General features: G+C 46.4%; 2 protein-coding genes across 3 annotated transcripts in view; both read right to left on the bottom strand.

The window, feature by feature from the left end:
* nhsl1b (NHS-like 1b) overlaps positions 1-6,176 on the bottom strand; it is an 86,745-nt gene extending 80,569 nt beyond the window's left edge. For both annotated transcript variants that reach the window (XM_028953588.1, XM_028953590.1), the window contains exon 1: positions 5,693-6,176. In XM_028953588.1, the coding sequence (XP_028809421.1) occupies positions 5,693-5,960 (268 nt within the window). In that variant the 5' untranslated portion in view covers positions 5,961-6,176. The remainder of the gene's footprint in view (positions 1-5,692) is intronic.
* An 854-nt stretch (positions 6,177-7,030) lies between these two features.
* Positions 7,031-16,379, bottom strand: acbd3 (acyl-Coenzyme A binding domain containing 3). The gene is made up of 8 exons (XM_029002760.1): positions 16,121-16,379; positions 14,529-14,670; positions 13,648-13,788; positions 12,980-13,138; positions 11,446-11,620; positions 11,009-11,195; positions 9,933-10,217; positions 7,031-9,024 (listed from the first exon to the last, which is right to left on the bottom strand). Exons 1-8 carry the CDS (start codon positions 16,377-16,379, stop codon positions 8,810-8,812), a joined length of 1,563 nt encoding a protein of 520 aa, XP_028858593.1. The 3' UTR covers positions 7,031-8,809.
* Positions 16,380-17,706: the final 1,327 nt, after the last annotated feature.

The raw sequence follows: 17,706 nt of genomic DNA, 5'->3' as shown, positions 1-17,706 counted from the left end.
GGTATTGTCCTTTATCACGGAGCAGATCGGTCTCCCTGTGCTGAGAGCGTGGGCGCGTGTTCACGCACGCGTGCACCCCAGATTGTTTGGCCTTGCGCATTATGGACACCAGTGGCCCTGTGAACACAATGCACGGCGAGTTAGGCCCACGGGAGGGACAATGGCTTCCCTCCTCACCATGTCAAAAAAAAAACACACACACACAAAGGGCCTGAAAGGCACGTGGGCCCTGTGGACCCCGCAGAGCAAACACGGGTCTGGCGGGCGTGGCGCGCGGCGCGCTGAACGGCGCTGAGACGATAGCCGACCAAGGCCGGGAGGCAGGCCGTCCAGCCACAACGCGACAGACCAGGTCACTTCGGCAGATACTCCGCGAGGGCGGGGTCGGTGCTGGCTCCACCGAGGCCAACATCAAAGCCCCGCACACCTACCGGCCATATGAAAGCGGAGGAGGCGAAACGAAAGATGAAGAGATGTTCCTTCATTTGGCAATTTTCAGCCCCTGCGATCACCACAATTAACGCAAAGACCTTGCTGTTCACTTCCGATCACTGCACCCCATTCACAAAGTCTCTTTTCTTTTCCCGAAATGGGACTTTTACCGCCACTGCCCCAAACCCCGATCCTGGAGGGACCTCATTCACCCCATGCGACTTTTTTTGCCCAGGGGCTGGTAGTAGCCTAGTGGGTAACACACTTGCCTATGAACCAGAAGACTACAGAGTCACAGGTTCAAACCCCACTTACTGCCATTGTGTCCCTGAGCAAGACACTTAACCCTAAATTGCTCCAGGGGGGGACTGTCCCTGTAACTACTGATTGTAAGTCGCTCTGGATAAGAGCGTCTGATAAATGGCGTAAATGTAAATGTAAATGCCCAGTACCGCCCAGTTCTTGAGTAGAATCGGCTGTGGTGGAACCAAGCTGTGCAGGGCAGGTCCCCTCCAGGTCCAGGGGCTCCTATTGGCATGAATCTCCATGGCTTTATGTCAAAACCTTCCCGGGAAATCGAGGACGCGGCGCATGCTGAAGACGCGTCCGTAGGCAACTTTGGGTTAAACAGAAATTCGATCGTGGATTTACGTCCCTTTCGACAGGAACCAGTCTGCACATCTCATGAGAAGGCCGCAGGGGATGTTGGGTGGAAGGTGGGGCGTCGCTTCCTCGCAGCATCCCGTTCTCTGTTTTACGCCTCATTGTCCCGCCCCACGTCTTTAACGTCCTACCCCGTCGGCCCTGCCTTCTTCGTCCCCGTGCCGCGTGATTACAGCCTCGTCCCTCCGGCTTGCCCGTGTTGGCTTAAGCCCGCGCGCTGAGGGATTTCGGAGACGGACGGTGTGTGCACTGGTGTGACGGTGTAAATACGGATGCGTCCATCCCCGTTGTCACGAGCTGGTCGAGTTCCACGGCGAGGGCTTTTGGTGGAAAACCGACAGCGGATCATTCTAAGCTTCAGCGTGTACCTGGGAGGAGAGAGAAAGGAAGTAATAGGGAGGAGTTGCTCCCGGGTGCCGTCTCACACCGGCACTAAGTCCATCAGCCTGCTGGGCAGAGTGCGTTTCAACCCGCTGCCATAACCAACCTGTACCAGCTGTCCCCGCCCTAAATCACTCCAACACCACCCCCCCCAAGCCCCACCGGCTGAGGTTCACCGGGGTCCGACACACAAAGGGGTGGCCACGACGTTCTCCGAATAAGCAATTCCATTCCCACCGCCAAGGAACCAAGAAAGGGGCTGGATTTGGAAGACACGGAGGTTCCCAGCTTCCTCTCCACGGCCGTGAGCACAAACACCTCGTCTGCTTCCAAACGTCAGTGGAATTTACATTTTTTTTACATTTACATTTACAGCATTTATCAGACGCCCTTATCCAGAGCGACTTACAATCAGTAGTTACAGGGACAGTCCCCCCCCCACTTAACTCAGGGTTAAGTGTCTTGCTCAGGGACAAAATGGTAGTAAGTGGGGTTCGAACCTGGGTCTTCTGGTTCACAGGCGAGTGCCTCACCCGCTAGGCCACTGCCATTTATTTCAATACTGCAATCCATTTAATAAGTAATGTGACCGAGGACGCACTTCTGCAGCTGACTGACGAGGCCTCAGGCTCCCATGGCCTCTGCGCTTTATCCTACAAAGGGGGACAAGTTGTTTCTGGACTTGTTGGTTACTAGTGTGAAGGTACTGTGTAGGTAGGTATAGGTAGTTAGTACAGGTTACTATGTTGTTGTTGATATGGTAGTAGCCTAGTGGGTAACACACTTGCCTATGAACCAGAAGACTACAGAGTCACAGGTTCAAATCCCACTTACTACCATTGTGTCCCTGAGCAAGACACTTAACCCTAAGTTGCTCCAGTTGCTGTAACTACTGATTGTAAGTCACTCTGGATAAGAGCATCTGATAAATGCCATAAATGTAAATGTAAATGATACGTCTAAGAGTTCGAATGGAAAAATTTGGTATTCCGCGCTCCCCGTGACGCCTCCCGCCCGCCCCGGGGCCCGGAGCCCAGACTGGACACAAGGGCCCAGAACAATTCTCCCGCTCACAAACGGACCCTCTGTCAGGGGTGAGAGGTGACCGCTTTCCCTGGGAGCTAAACACTGAACCCTACTTATAGTCCAACACAAACTGAATAGGCCTCGAAATCTGGGGGATAAAAGGGCGGTGGGATTGTTCCAGAACAGTGAAATTGAGCAAGCACCAAGAGGAAACGAAAATGCTGAAGCTAAGGGTGACACAAGTTCAAACTACAGCGGACCAGCACTACATTTATAGGAAATTGACAAGCAATATGCAGAATATCACAGTATGCAGAATATTTATGCAGAACCTGTTTATTAACTGTTTATTACGGCATTGTTGCACATAGTCGCTTTGAAGCTTTGCGACCTGCATATCAACAACGGTATGTGATAGGGGAGTTAGAAATATTTTGTATACAAATTTAGTCCAAAATTCAGTTCTGAGTTATGTTGTTTTGGCTGAATTATTAATTTAATGTGAGCCACACAGATCATGCACAGCATCGTGCTCAGCTCAGTGTACTTGTGTACAGTATAACGATATATCACGATATAATCGTATCGTGACCCATGTATCGTGATACGCATCGTATCGCGTGACCCTTGCCAGTTAACTTACAACCTCATAACTGGATGAGACGAGAATAATAAAACAAAGAAAGTATGATATTAAACTTTCAACAAATCTGCCTTCCCTTTGAAGAAGCCCTAAAGGTCCACTAATCCAAATCACATCACCAGTGTAAAGTCCGACAAATCCTACAAAGCCTCGCACTGCGTTCCTGGGCGACGCGTAACACAACGGTGTCCCAGTTATTAGTGAACCTAAGTTATGTAAAAATGCGAATCATTTGGTCTGCCGTGCCAGTGCACACCCTCCAAGTCCACTGCTGAGCAAAAGGTTTAGAAATGATCATCAAAGCTCCAGACCAGGTCATGTTGTGAATGACTGTGGTGGCTGGAAATTATAAAGTGAAGTGATTGTCACTTGTGATACACAGCACACAGTGCACACAGTGATATTTGTCATCACCCTGAGTGAGCAGTGGGCAGCCATGACAGGCGCCCGGGGAGCAGTGTGTGGGGACGGTGCTTTACTCAGTGGCACCTCAGTGGAACCTTGGCGGATCGGGATTTGAACCGGCATCCTTCTGATTACGGGGCCGCTTCCTTAACCGCTAGGCCACCACTGCCCCCCCTATAATAAACGGTGGAATATCCACATACACATAGAGAGGAGCTTTATCAGCAGCAGAGAGTTCCAATGTAATGTCGTGTTCACTAATGCACGGCCGTCACTTTAAAAGCATCATTAGTTGTTTAAAAAGCCTGATTACAGCTTTTAAAAAGTTGCACTGATTCGTTTTGTAATATCATGGAAAAGGTCGTCTCGGGATGACCCTACACGTTTAACACATTTTTGCAGACTGTCATGGAAAATGTCCCTGTTTCTCTAATAGGCTTCTCTGACCACTAATGAAGCGTGGACAGGCAGAATGGAGCGGCCTCTGTTTGCTGAGCGCGAGATACGCTGTGTTGACTCAACTTCTGACTCATGGTCAGGTGTAACCCTGCAGCCACCAGGCTCCCCCCAGTTCCCCTGCGACCTCTGAACTCTACCATAACCCATAAACCCCCAGCGCAATCTGTACCATTTCATTTACATTTACGGCATTATCCAGAGCAACTTACAACGTGACTTACAACGACTTACCATGCTGGCCAAGTCTATGAAGACATCAGAGGGGGTTTCTCATGCATCACGACATCATCATCATCATCAAATCAGTTATTCAGCATCTCTACTCATGAGTGGTCAAAGGAACATATCAGCACTTGTCAATACCAACCTTGTCAGGGTGGTAGTAGCCTAGTGGGTAACACACTCGCCTATGAACCAGAAGACCCAGGTTCAAATCCCACCTACTACCATTGTGTCCCTGAGCAAGACACTTAACCCTAAAGTTCTCCAGGGAGACTGTCCCTTTAACTACTGGTTGTAAGTCGCTCTGGATAAGGGCGTCTGATAAATGCTGTAAATGTCAATGTAAATATTGTAGTACAAATAACAAGGGTTTGAATTGTCTTACTGGTGAACAAAACATGATCATGATCATCGGCAAAATATCTGGCAACACAAAGCAACAGCAAATTTAGACAAATGCATTATGTAAAGGCTCTCACAGTCGGCACCGTCACCTAGGCCGGTTGTTCTAAAAGCCGTGGCTGGAGTGTGGGAGGGAACCGGTGAGAATGGGCCTTTGGGGCGGAACCGAGGGCGACCTGTGCATTCCAACGTTGTTCTCTCACACCTCGTATAGCTGGCGGAGCGCATCAGGCCTCCATAATCCTCCCCGGCATGCCAACACCAGAGCAGGGTCTCTGGTCACGGCGAATGGCCGTGCTAGTTGTGCACGAAAAGCTTAGTTACAGAGCCATAACAGTTCATCAAAGAGCTAAAATTATATATATTTTTATGATATATTATTTTTCATGATCCAACGTAAACCGTGTGAGAAGTGCTGTTTCAGTAAGATCAGCCACAGGGCGCTCGGTCCCCTGTGCATCAGGATTAGGAGACCGGACCCCAGCTAGGTTTTTATTTTTCTTCCGAAGCCACAAATATCCTATTAGCCATGAAAATGGACTTCCTGGTTCAACAAATGAAGATGCTTAGGCGAGAGCAGCCACTTTTTACTTTATCTGATAAACTCCTCCTGTCCTCCTGATACACCTAGGATTCCAAACAAGAGATTATTAGTTCCTTAAGGTTTCAAAGTTTCGTTTTTTTTTTAAAAAAGAGGCTGGATGGGGAAATCCAATCAGGCAAACTGGCCCTGATCGATTTTACGCTCATGTCGGCAGGTGACGACGGCGCTGCGCCTCCAACCCAAATGTCGCTTTGAAGTTTCGCACAGATGGTCAGTACAGCACCCCCAAGGCCCCCCTATAATAATGATAACATTAACATTTCCAGATTGACCCTTCAGTCGACCCCATATATCAGTCTTGGTTTTTGTGTTGCTCTAATTACAAGACATAATTCCTCATAGTAAAAATAATTATAGGGTATGATCGTCACTTTAATTACGTCTGTGCTAATGAATCAGTGTATGGCATATAGCAACTTGTCAGCTCGTAAAGAAAGTTTAGAAAGTTTAATTACGGATTGGGATCTTCTTGGGGTCCGAGCGGCGCACGGTGTCCTGCAAGCTCTCCACGAGGACCTGGATCCGGGCGGACCTGCGCCAGATCAGTCCCGCCTGCGTCTCGATCTCCAGAAAGATGTCGCTGGCGTGCCGAGACAGGTCCGACAGCTGGTGGAGGACGCCGGCCAGCGTCCGGCAGCACACGTCGCCCAGGGACGCGTCCGGTCCGTCGCCGTTCAACCTGCACGGGTGTCGCGGCTCGACGCTCCGCGGGTGGAACGGCATTTTCCCCGCAAAACTTCGGGCGAAACTTCCTTTTCACTCCCTTACGCGAGTCTACAAAGCGCCCACGGACGCGGCGGGTCCGGTCCGCGGAGAGACGCTGGGAGGCGCAGGTCCCGCCATAATTTCCGAAGGATGCAGAAGAGGGATCCTGCGGAGACGTTGCCCCGGTGAACGGGCATCAAGTTGGCCGCAGAGCAGCGGAGGGGGCGAGCTGGAGCTGAGACGCGGACAAACTCGGCCACCTGTAGCGCTGGAACCGGAGTCGCTCCGCTCCGCTCCCGCTGAGAAGAGAGCGAAAACGCGGAGCGGATCTCTCACCAGCACGGACGCGGATTTTTTTTTTTTTTTTATCTACTCGAGACGTTTCATATCCGGCTCGACCAATTTCGATTCATAATCTAAACAGAGTATCTGGAAGGAGTTTGTAGGGGTTGTTTTTTATTTTCTCGAAAAGCTCGTCTTTTAAAAAGTTGCCCGGTTACAGAGCACAGTTTAAAACTTTGCAGTTCACACAGCGCCATCTTGTGGCGAAACAGAAAAACGTCAAACAAGTAGTTTTAAGTGATTTTTTTTTTTTTTTCTAAAATAATTGCAAATTTCAGACAACTATACAACATTCCATACGTCAAATATACCTTAATAAATCAGCGATTATTTTACACATTAATTTTTTAAGACTTGTTTCAGCATTGAGTTAATTATTTCTTACACACCTGACAACACCACCAACAGCGCAGAATAGACTATTCGTTCTTACAAATTCCCTATCATCAACTTCATTTGTAAAAATCATTGTGATCAATCTTCCTGGCATTGTTACCTGCTGAATACTTCCTGGTGACTGTAGAAATGTCCTATGTGGAATGTAAAATATTAATAAGTGTTCCTTCTATACCACTAGTCATCTCAAAATGTGTTTCTTTGCATGATATTCTTTCATGAATTGGAATAAAGTTAAAAAAAAAAAAAAAAAAAAGGAACATGATTCACAAAACATAAAATGAGACAAATGAAAAAAACTGTATTGGAGTAAATGGCAATTGTTAAATAAATAAATAAACTGCGAGTGGTACAGATGAACATAAGTTTAATCAAGATTAAATATATGCTCAAAGAGAATCAACTCATACAGATTGAATGGGTCAAAGCAATAAAAAAAAAGACGTCTTTTTTCGTCATGACCAGGTTTTGAAATGTACATAGTTAAGAGTTTTGATTGATACTTTTTCTCTGGAATAATAAAATGTACAATATCATTCAATATACAGACAGCTCCACCCTTCATTGTCCAAAGTGTCCGGCCGCACACTCTTGCAATCACAAAGGCCTGAATGCCAATTACATGCCAACTCATTGTGTGCGTTTCAAATATCTCTGCTGATGAAGAAATTCTCGTCTTACAACCAACTTCATTTGCACAGGGACCAAACTCTAGAACTTTTGGACTTCAAATGAAGCTTGTGTTGAGTACACAGTGGAACACGGGCAAGTACAACTGGGAGGGACCTTTAAACCACCGAGTTATGCTGGTATGTGGAGACGCACACACACACATAAGTCCAGACAGGCCAGCTCAAATACAACGAACAGAGCTTGTGTGTATAAAACATCACAATGGCATCAGCGTTGACATGAAGATCAGTGGGACTTCCAGAGCAAGGTTGCATAAAACTGTGTCAGACTCCGGCCCCACTCACACAACCCAAACATGCAATGGCGGGAATATATATATATATATATATTTTTTTTTTAGTGGCGGCTCATTCTGAGTGGTAATTATAGGTGTTGGAAAAATCTTTATTATGGGCTAATTAATCAAACAATATCTATGAAAAGAAAAATTCAAATGAGATACATGTACACAACATGAGCAATTTCACTAATGACTGTGTTCCAAACAAGCATGTTACATGTTTCAGTGCGACCTTCAGTGGTTACAGGCAACGGGTCAGAGAGATGCAGTAACAATGACGCAGTCTGTGCTGTTAAGACACCACGGGTATTAAAAACCAATAATACTAATAAACTCACTCCTCCACGCGTCGGCGATGGACCGCGATGTTTTAGGAAAGACCCTACTTCATTAGGGCGAGCAATAAATATATTTTTTAAATGCTGTTAAGTGCCTATATTTTATTTTGTTAGAGACAAATCTCAGCTCAGGCTCTCCTGAAAGCACTTTAACCCCCATGTTCCCCCCATTGGTTTCAGTCATCTTCAGTTATATTCTTCTGAGACTGAAGACTGCAGCCCCTTCAAAAAAAGGAAGTCCACTGGCAGGAAGGCAAGATAATGTCTGATTTACTTTGGACACCAACCCATCCCAAATGTGTCGGTCTAATCCTGGCACGAGCATCACTGAAAGGTCTGTAATCTTTCTTTCATTTTATTTTCATAAATTGTTTTACAAATTTGAATATTGTAAGTAGCTCTACGGACCACCAGGAGCTTAAGTTGGAGGCTGGATCAGTTTGGACAGAATGGACAGTAAATGTCAGCATAAAACCCTAGTGTATGCCATTTAGAGTGCAAAAAAGAGGAGGAGGAGGAAGACACTCCTCAAAAACATTAATAACCTCCCTCTTCTTCTCTTAAAATGAAACAGCATGAGAGACGCACACACAAGGTCTAGAAACACTCAGTCACACACACACACACACACACTGATCTTGTGTCCAGTCCAAGACCTTTTTCGTTTTCTTTTTCCTTCCCTCATCCACATCCATGCAAGACTTCTCCGCTCCGATCCTCCTCCTGCACCAAGACACACACAAAAAAAAAAAAAAAAAAAAGAAGAAGCAAAAAACGGCCCATCCGTGCCTGTAACCCACGCAGTCCCGCCTCCAGGCTTATCTGGTGTAGTAAACTCTGTAATAGACACTCTTGGAGCGCCATAGGGAGTAGGAGTTGTCAAACTTGAGTAGGTAGATGCCGCGCCCCGGGTACTGGTGGCTGCCGGCGTACACCTCCTCGTGACAGTCCCGCCGGTACACCGGCACGATCTCGTCCACCTGCGGCTTCCCCGCCTCCTTCTTGGCTTTCTCCTCTTCGCTCTGTGACTCGCCTGAGAGAGAAGGGTGCACACACATGCACACACACATATATTGACTACTGGTTGGACGGGATAAAGGGTAAGTAAACTGAACCTAAATAGTTCTTAAGATAGGAACAGCATATAAAGTGAATACATAAACAGACACGCAAGGGTTGTTTTTATTTACTTGGCATGGAGGGAATTTTGTCTCATTGTGTCATTATTGTAAAAACAGTCAAATATATATTTTTGAGGATTTATTTTTTTCCTGATGATTAGTAATTAACATACAGTACAGGCTGAAAGTTTGGACACACCTTCTCATTCAATGTGTTTTCTTTATTTTCGTGACCATTTACGTTGGTAGATTCTCACTGAAGGCATCAAAACTATGAATGAACACATGTGGAGTTATGTACTTAACAAAAAGTGGAGACCTGGCCTCCACAGTCACCGGACCTGAACCCAATCCAGATGGTTTGGGGTGAGCTGGACCGCAGAGTGAAGGCAAAGGTGCTTAACACCTCTGGGAACTCCTTCAAGACTGTTGGAGAACCATTTCAGGTGACGACCTCTTGAAGCTCATCGAGAGAATGCCAAGAGTGTGCAAAGCAGTAATCAGAGCAAAGAAACTAGAATATAAAACGTGTTTTCAGTTATTTCACCTTTTTTTGTTAAGTACATAACTCTACATGTGTTCATTCATAGTTTTGATGCCTTCAGTGAGAATCTACCAACTTAAATGGTGAAAATAAAGAAAACAAATCGAATGAGAAGGTCAAGCATTACTTGTCACTGTGTGCAGGGAATGCAGTGAGTAGTGGTAAGTAGGGTTTGAACCTGTGACTTATGGGCCTTCTGGTTCAAAGGGTGGTATTGTATCCACTAGGCTACTATGAACCATGTGCTATAACCAGAAAAAGCAAAGAGTCGCTCACCCTCCTCTTCGTCATCTTCGTCACTGGACTCACTAACATGCACGCTGACAGAGGCATTGGTTGTGTCGCCCCACTCAAAGAAGACACCAAAGCCAATGTCGTAGTAGTCAGTGGCAAACTCCCAGAAGAGGTAGGAACCCTCTTCATGTGTGGGTACCCGCACCGTCACCACCTCTCCCCGACCCACGGTGATCACTGAGTCCACGTCCTGCCGGATCTTCTCCTTAAAGTCCTTGATCTGTGGCCGCGTCCACATGGAAGGGGCTGCTATGACTGGAGGGGAATCTGCAAGCAGGACATGGAGGACGAAGCCCAGCAAGATGTTGAAAATGGCAACGTACGTCAAAAAATTAGTGCTGCACGATTAACCTAATCGCAATCGTAATCGCGATGTCAGTCTGTGCGATTACATGAACGCAAAAAGCTGCGATTTAAATGATTAGTACATGGATTGGATCGGCATCATATCCGATCCATTCTCTCATTCTCTCAAAGTTTGTGAGCTGACTGAAGTGTCACATGACTTTCACATTCGGTTAGCCTCCAAACAACGTTTTGGCTAAACGTAGGCATTAACTATTTAGACTGTTCTTAGCTGTTTAGTTAACTTTTCTCAAAAGAAATTCACCTCAGTTTACAAATCTTAACCTTAGCTAAGCTAGCAAAGCTATGCATCCCTGTGTTCAAGTCAGCCTCCAAACAACGTTTTGGTTAAACGTAAGAACTATAATACGGGATTTTATAGTGGCCAAATATAATCAAAACAGTTGTTTAGCCTTACCAGGGTTTGTCGTTCGACAGTAATGTAAAAGAGTTTTTTGTGATTTATTTTGTATTTTGTATTTTGAAAGCACTGGGCATTTCAGGTTGTTCTAAGTAGTTTGTATGTTTCACTTTGAAATTAAACATTTCACTATTAGTATGCGACTTTTCATTTATATACAAGCAAGTGTCCTTTATCATATCGCAATCGCATATCGCAATATTGATCTCAATAATCGCAATATGTCTTTTTCCCCAAATCGTGCAGCCCTACAAATAATTAAGACACGCGCCCTAATTCTGCTTGTTCTCACCCGTTGGTCCATTCTCTGTCACCTCCTCGGCTGGGTCCATGTCCGGATCTTTGTCCATGCTGTCAGTAGTAGACTCAGCCTGGCCATTCATCAAGTGAACTTCCTCGCCAAGAGGGGGCGCTGCAGCCTCACTGGCCTCCAGAGATGACAGCACAATTGCGTCCTCCTGCTGCTTCTGCAGGGCAGCCTGAGGATGTAGTCAGATGTACAATAAAAACGTAAAAGAATGCAATTATATAACCAAAAGTCATGAACACAAAATTGTAGCTAATGCCCTTCTTCTCCAACTTTTTTGAATTTGAATTAGGCTGCAATAAAGGATGGGCATGTTTCATTATACTCTAATAGCAAATTAACATCTAAGGCCTGAGCATGTAATGTTAATAACCATGGACCTGTGTAAGTGGTACGCCATCTCCCATGACGCCTTGCAGTACCTGTTGCTGGGCCAGCTGCACCTGGTAGAGCTGCTGCATGTACTGCTGGTAGTGCTGTTCCTGCAGCTGCCGTATGAGGACCAGCTGCTGCTCGGGGCTGTCGGGGTACTGCTGGGCCGCGTACTGCTGGAACTGCACCGCCGTCTGCGCGTTCAGCGCCGCCATGATCTGCTGTCTGCAAAGGCGTAGGGCTCGTGAAACACCAGCACACTAACTGTGTAACGGCCATGGTCAAAAAGGGAACTAGATCCCGTAAACTACACACCGATTATCTCAACATGTATAATTGGTCAATACATCCAATAGATCCATCCAGGATACATTATTACATGGTTGCATAATATTCTAGGAGAGGTAGAGACTGTAGGACATCTTAATGGGAGTTGAGGACACATGGAAAAACACAGATCCAAACACGGCCCATTGAGTGATTTACCCGATTTCCAGGAGGTGTTCCATGCACTGCCACACATAAACGTGCTGAAATGTGCTCATGCCTAAAGCGGCAGGTTATATCGGGAACTGTGGCATCGAACACTGGTTTACAAGTAGGCAGCAGTGGGTAATTATCAGAGGAACAAGATCACACGGGCCCGGCTCTACAGTGGGCTGACTGCAGGGTTCAATTTTAGGACCACTATTAAACAGTAAAAAGAAACCAAATTTGTCGATGACATCACAGTAGGAAGTGAAGCAGATAGAGAGTTGGCTACAAAACTGGATATCAGCTAAATTTGTGACAGGACTAAAACTGGCAGATGAAACGTAAGGGTGGTAGTAGCCTAGTGGGTAACACACTCGCCTATGAACCAGAAGACCCGGGTTCGAATCCCACTTACTACCATTGTGTCCCTGAGCAAGACACTTAACCCTAAAATTGCTCCAGGGAGACTGTCCCTGTAAGACTGACTGTAAGTCACTCTGGATAAGGGCGTCTGATAAATGCTGTAAATGTAAATGTAATATAATGCACGCAGGGAGCAGAACTATTAAGTAATGTATATTTTATGGGTTCGGCTGAAGTAATTGTTATTTCATGTCAAGTGAACTCTAGCAAGGAACTGACTGAGGGGGTAGTGCATATACCCTAGAACATACCCCTATATTCTTGCCAATATGAACTAGACAGGGTTTATATTAGTTTGACACCCTCCAAATAAGTTTGGATGAATGGCCTTGTCTTACATTTACAACATTTAGCAGACACCTAAAACTATACCCTAGGGTACCCCACTGTGGGGCCTGGCCCATCATGATATTCAACACACACCTTTATCCAGAGTGACTTACAGTCCCCCGCCTGGAGACATTCAGGGTTAAGTGTCTTGCTCAGGGACACAATGGTAGTAAGTTGGATTTGAACCTGGGTCTTCTGGTTCATGGGTGAGTGTGTTGCCCACTAGGCTAATACAAACCCTTAAAATGTCCTATATGGTGCTTTAAAACACCTCAGAGTCCCTTACTTCTAGCTATTTCTAGCAGAAAACCTGCACTATTTACATGGAAAATAACATGCTTTCATATATAAACTCACTTCTGCTGTTCCACGCGGATCCTCTGCTCCTCGGCCTGCCTCCGCTCCTCCTCTTCTCGCTTTAACCTCTCCTCTTCCTCGCGCCTCCGCCGCTCCTCCTCCTGCCGCTGGCGCTCGCGCTCCTCCTCCTCCCTGCGCTGCCGCTCCTCCTCCTCCCTCCTGTAACGGGAGGATCGGAACTGACGCAAGTCATGCGCAATTATAACTCCTACTAACTTGCAGTTGAAGTAACAAGATGGTAGTTGAACCATAAAATGTGACACTAGTGGGGAAGTGGTGGCCTAGCGGTTAAGGAAGCGGCCCCGTAATCAGAAGGTTGCCGGTTCGAATCCCGATCCGCCAAGGTGCTACTGAGGTGCCACTGAGCAAAGCACCGTCCCCACACGCCGCTCCCCGGGCGCCTGTCATGGCTGCCCACTGCTCACCACGGGTGATGGGTTAAATGCAGAGGACAAATTTCACTGTGTGCACCGTGTGCTGTGCTGCTGTGTATCACAATGACAATCATCATTTCATTTCTAGCGATGGTGTCCAATTCACCTCCTGACCCCCTAAAATGTTAGTTTCCCCATCTTTTCAAATGTTCCATGCAGTAATAACACTTCCTTGACTATGTGTCTAAAAATGTGGTCAAGTTAAAGACAGTAGCCCCCCCCACAATCACTCACCTCTTCCTCTCCTGCTCCTCCTTCTCTATTTTGTGCGATGTGACGAATGGCGCAAATAAGCTGCAGCATTTGTTCAGAATCCGGACAAACTCCAGCATGGCTTCCTCCTTCTCCATGTTGCCCAGTGAAGCCCATTCTTTCCTGCATGAAGAAACATCTGTGCAGGTTAAGGCAGCCAAGTGAGTAACATCACTGCCGCGCTCTGAGCCCCACCAGATCTGCTAGAGAAATTGTATAGATTTCACGGGTGTGACTGTGACTGTTTACAAAAGTAACTACAAGTGACATAGAAAAAATCCTGAATTCCGCCAGCCTTTTACAATGTACTCAGTCGCCACGCTCTAGGCAAACACCACAATGTAGAAGAAATCACATATGAGGCCGGGTGGTAACTGCTGAACTGCAAATAAACCCACGGAATTATTAAAGGCGTATTAAAAAAAAATTGGCATCAAATCTGTGTTTAATTGGAGCGTGATGCCGTGGAGGAAGGCCCATCAACGGCAGAGCTACATCAAAGCAGCCCATTAACCATTCGAATCTCGCCCGCAATCACTGATTTCGAAAGGAAAAAAAAAAAAAAGAAATAATTCGAATCCATTTTCTCTTCTTATCTGCTAAGACAGTGTGAACTCTGGGCCAGATCGGAACGTGTCAACAGCGCCACTGCATTCCTGCCAATTTGGCTAAAGACCTTGATAATGGCTGTTCACTTCCTTTTGTCTCACCTCATTATCTGTTTTTGGGTGATAGGGTGGAATACGCTGGTATTAAACCGGCACATTTGAAAGCTCATGGCCCTACGAGGGCGTTTAGGAGATCAGAAAACAAACACAGAAGAGAGAGAGATCCTGATGGCACAAAGCGGCGGGTGAGATTACCTCCGGTCATTTCCCAGGACATCAAAGAAGCCCACCTCAGGTGAGGCGTCTGGGTTGTAAGGGCCCTGCAACACTTGCTTGTGGAGGGCCACCAGACGCAGCTTATCCTTGTACGTTGGATGGAAGGCCTTGCCATCTTTTTCTGTAATAAAAGAAACAGGAGGAAAGGGTCACTACTCTACTCACAATTATTCACGGCACTAAAAGAGGTTTGCCCACCGGATCAGTGCAGCCTGACCAATAGAACGCACCCCCATCCACGTATATAACGTCTGGGTTACTCCACTGCTATAACGCTGATCATATGTTACAAGTCAACGCGACATCATGTACTCATATGCTTTTACAATTACTGTGGAGGAAGACATTGATCATTTTCAGAAGCCGTTTGATGTAGTCCCACAGACAACAAGTCCTGCTTGTCGTGGTGAAGGTTGCCGGTTCGAATCCCAATCCGCCGAGGTGCCACTGATGCCTGTCATGGCTGCCCACTGCTCACCAAGGGTGATGGTTAAAAGCAGAGGACACATTTCGTTGCGTCATCGTGTGCCGTGCTGCAATGCATCACAATGACAATCACTTCTCTTTCACTGCTTAAGCTTATAGCAGCAGGTCTCAAAACAATTCAAAACTTAGGGTTGTTCAGAAATGTCCCAGTTTTTGAAGTGAAATTTCTTTTGGTGCATTAAAAAGGCATCTAATGGCTCAAAACTCAAGACTGAAAAGAACTAGCTGGAAATGAGTGCTAACACACATTATCAGCAACAATTAGCCTGGAGTTCCAATGGTTTGTTAACCCAATTCTGTCACTTCACTGATTATTAGAAACCTCTTTATCAATATTTTCCCCACTTAAAACAAAGGAAATTTAAACTTTTAAACTGTATTGTATACCAGGAACTGCAGCAGCTCGGATCAAACTCGGCTCAACAGACGGGAATGGTAGTAGCCTGGTGGGTACGACACTCGCCTATGAACCAGAGGACCAGAAGTATCTCCAGGGGACTGTACCCATAACTACTGATTGTAAAATCACTCTGGATTATGGCAACTGATCAATGCCATGAATGAAAATGGGTTGAGGTACCCCAGGGTTGAGTTTTAAGACCATAAATTCATACACTCAGAAATATCGCTATTACTATATATATATCTGTGTGTGTGTGTGTGTGTGTGGGGGGGGGGGGGGGGGGGGGGTCCCTGATATGACTAACATGCATAATAATAATAATAATTGAAAAACGAGTCGATACACCATTCCAAAAGAGGAATGTTCACAACGAAATATACATTCAATCTCTGCCATCGACGCAATTTAATCTTGTAATTGCATCTGGGAAGAATGTTCCCTTTGGAACAAAACATCTCGTTTCACGTCCCAGAATTCGCAAGCTGCCCCGTCGTCGCTTGCGAATCGTCGCTTGCGAAAGAAATCTACTGAAAATCAGGGCGACGATTCCCCCGGACAGAGGCGCGTTGCGCCGGGGCACATGACCGGACATCGGCGGGCAGGGCAACGACCTGTCATGCGGGAGATCGGCGCCGAACGCCGGTAGCCCGTGGCGGCAGGCGGCGAGGGACCGCGGGGATACCTTTGAAGAATTTCAGCGCCAGTCCGTACAGCTCGAGCAGGGAGAAGCCCCATTTCCCCTCCATCGAGCCCCCGGCGCCGTCGCCCTCCTCCCCGTCCTCCGCGTCGTCGGCCCACCGCTGCTCCGCCGCGGGCTCCGCGCCCTCCACCGGGTCGTGCTCCCCCTCGGGGTCCGGGCTCAGGGTCAGGCCGTCGATGGACACCTCGAGGCGGCTGGAGTCAGCAGCGCTGAGGTCGCCGCTCCGAACCTCCGTCGCCATCGCGCAGAATGTCAGCCGGAGCAGCCACGTACTTACTTCCGCCCCGCCGCACCGGAACTTCCGGCCAGCGGCGATGTAAATAATGACGTCGGGGCTGCGTGCAACCAGGCAACGGGGCGACGTAAAATGCGTATAAATCCATCCAATTTCACCCTCAACTTTTATTCTCAAGCGATCTGTACATGGTTCGTGAATACCTGTTGTCCTCTGCACACGTTTACTATTTTATTTCTTAAATGATTTTGTAAATATTTCTATGCTTCAATTTGTATTGCCACTAAATAAGTACTTCTTTACGTATTTCTGTGTTAGTTAGTTGGTTCGTTTGTTGTCTGTTTGAATGTCTGTCTGTTGCGAGTAATTCTCGAGACTGAACATTTAAAACTATTTCAGGAGCAAGCGTGGGAAAGAGGCTCGGACGGGGAATGGTGGGGGGGGGGGGGGGGGTGACCTGCTCGTCTATTCAGTAATAAATAAATGGCTTTATAACACAAGGCAGTGAACCCGAGTCGACGCGACAAACGTTTGTTGCTTCGGGGAACCTCAATTATGAAATGTTTAGCTTTGTTTTACATTTTTGAGTTTGAATTGTCTGTGTCTACTTTTGAGGCCCAAGTAAACTCCTAAAGAATGGTGGTTTGTCCTTTTGTACAATTACGATGACATTTGATCAAAATGACTATAAAAGATGGGGACATCAAACAGCAATTTAAAAAAAAAGAAAATGAAGCTCATTTTACAGTATTCTGATTGATCTTAATGCTTCCCAGTAGCCGTTCTCTAATCTCCTGTCTCTGTAGTTATTCTAAAGGTGTGAAAGTTCCTGTCTGCCCGGGATGGCAAACATAATGATAATGGTTAATCATTAACTAAGGAATGACTTTTTTTTTTTTTTTTAAAGCTGCCCCAGCATGGATGAGAAAGCCTTCATCACATACAATTACATTCTGGCCTTCCACAAATTACCATCAAAGAAAATGCAACCAACTTGTGTCCGTGATGAGGAAACGCTTGTTAGTTTGTGGTCATGGTCATGTTCATATGGCTGGCTGTGTCCGATATCCGAGAGAGGGGGAAGTCGATACATGGATTGGTGTTCAAACGACCTCTGATGTTTCCGGAATACACAAAAAAGCATCAAGCGCACAGCAGGGCATTTTGGCTATACATCTGTAAAAACACTGTTGTTACAGCCACAGGACAGTACAGTCCAGCACTAGTGGTTTGTTTCATCCATTTGCCACTGTTCAGAGTTCTTCTACTTTGGTTACTTTTGTTATTCACCTTGGTCAGTGCAACTTTTGTTTTATGTTTTATGAATTGCTAA

Source organism: Denticeps clupeoides, chromosome 14, assembly GCF_900700375.1.
Source record: "Denticeps clupeoides chromosome 14, fDenClu1.1, whole genome shotgun sequence".
Taxonomy (NCBI): domain Eukaryota; kingdom Metazoa; phylum Chordata; class Actinopteri; order Clupeiformes; family Denticipitidae; genus Denticeps; species Denticeps clupeoides.
The sequence above is the reverse complement of the archived record's forward strand: the minus strand, read 5'-3'. Positions and strand labels throughout refer to the sequence as shown.

Coding starts and splice junctions, on each gene's coding strand:
- acbd3 (XM_029002760.1), bottom strand. CDS start 16,379: ATGGCGACGGAGGTTCGGAGCGGCGACCTCAGCGCTGCTGACTCCAGC. Junction 11,621..12,979: donor ATCCGCGTGGAACAGCAGAA/GTGAGTTTATAT, acceptor ACGCCTTTGCAG/ACAGCAGATCATGGCGGCGC. Junction 9,025..9,932: donor CGAAGATGACGAAGAGGAGG/GTGAGCGACTCT, acceptor CTTCTCTCTCAG/GCGAGTCACAGAGCGAAGAG.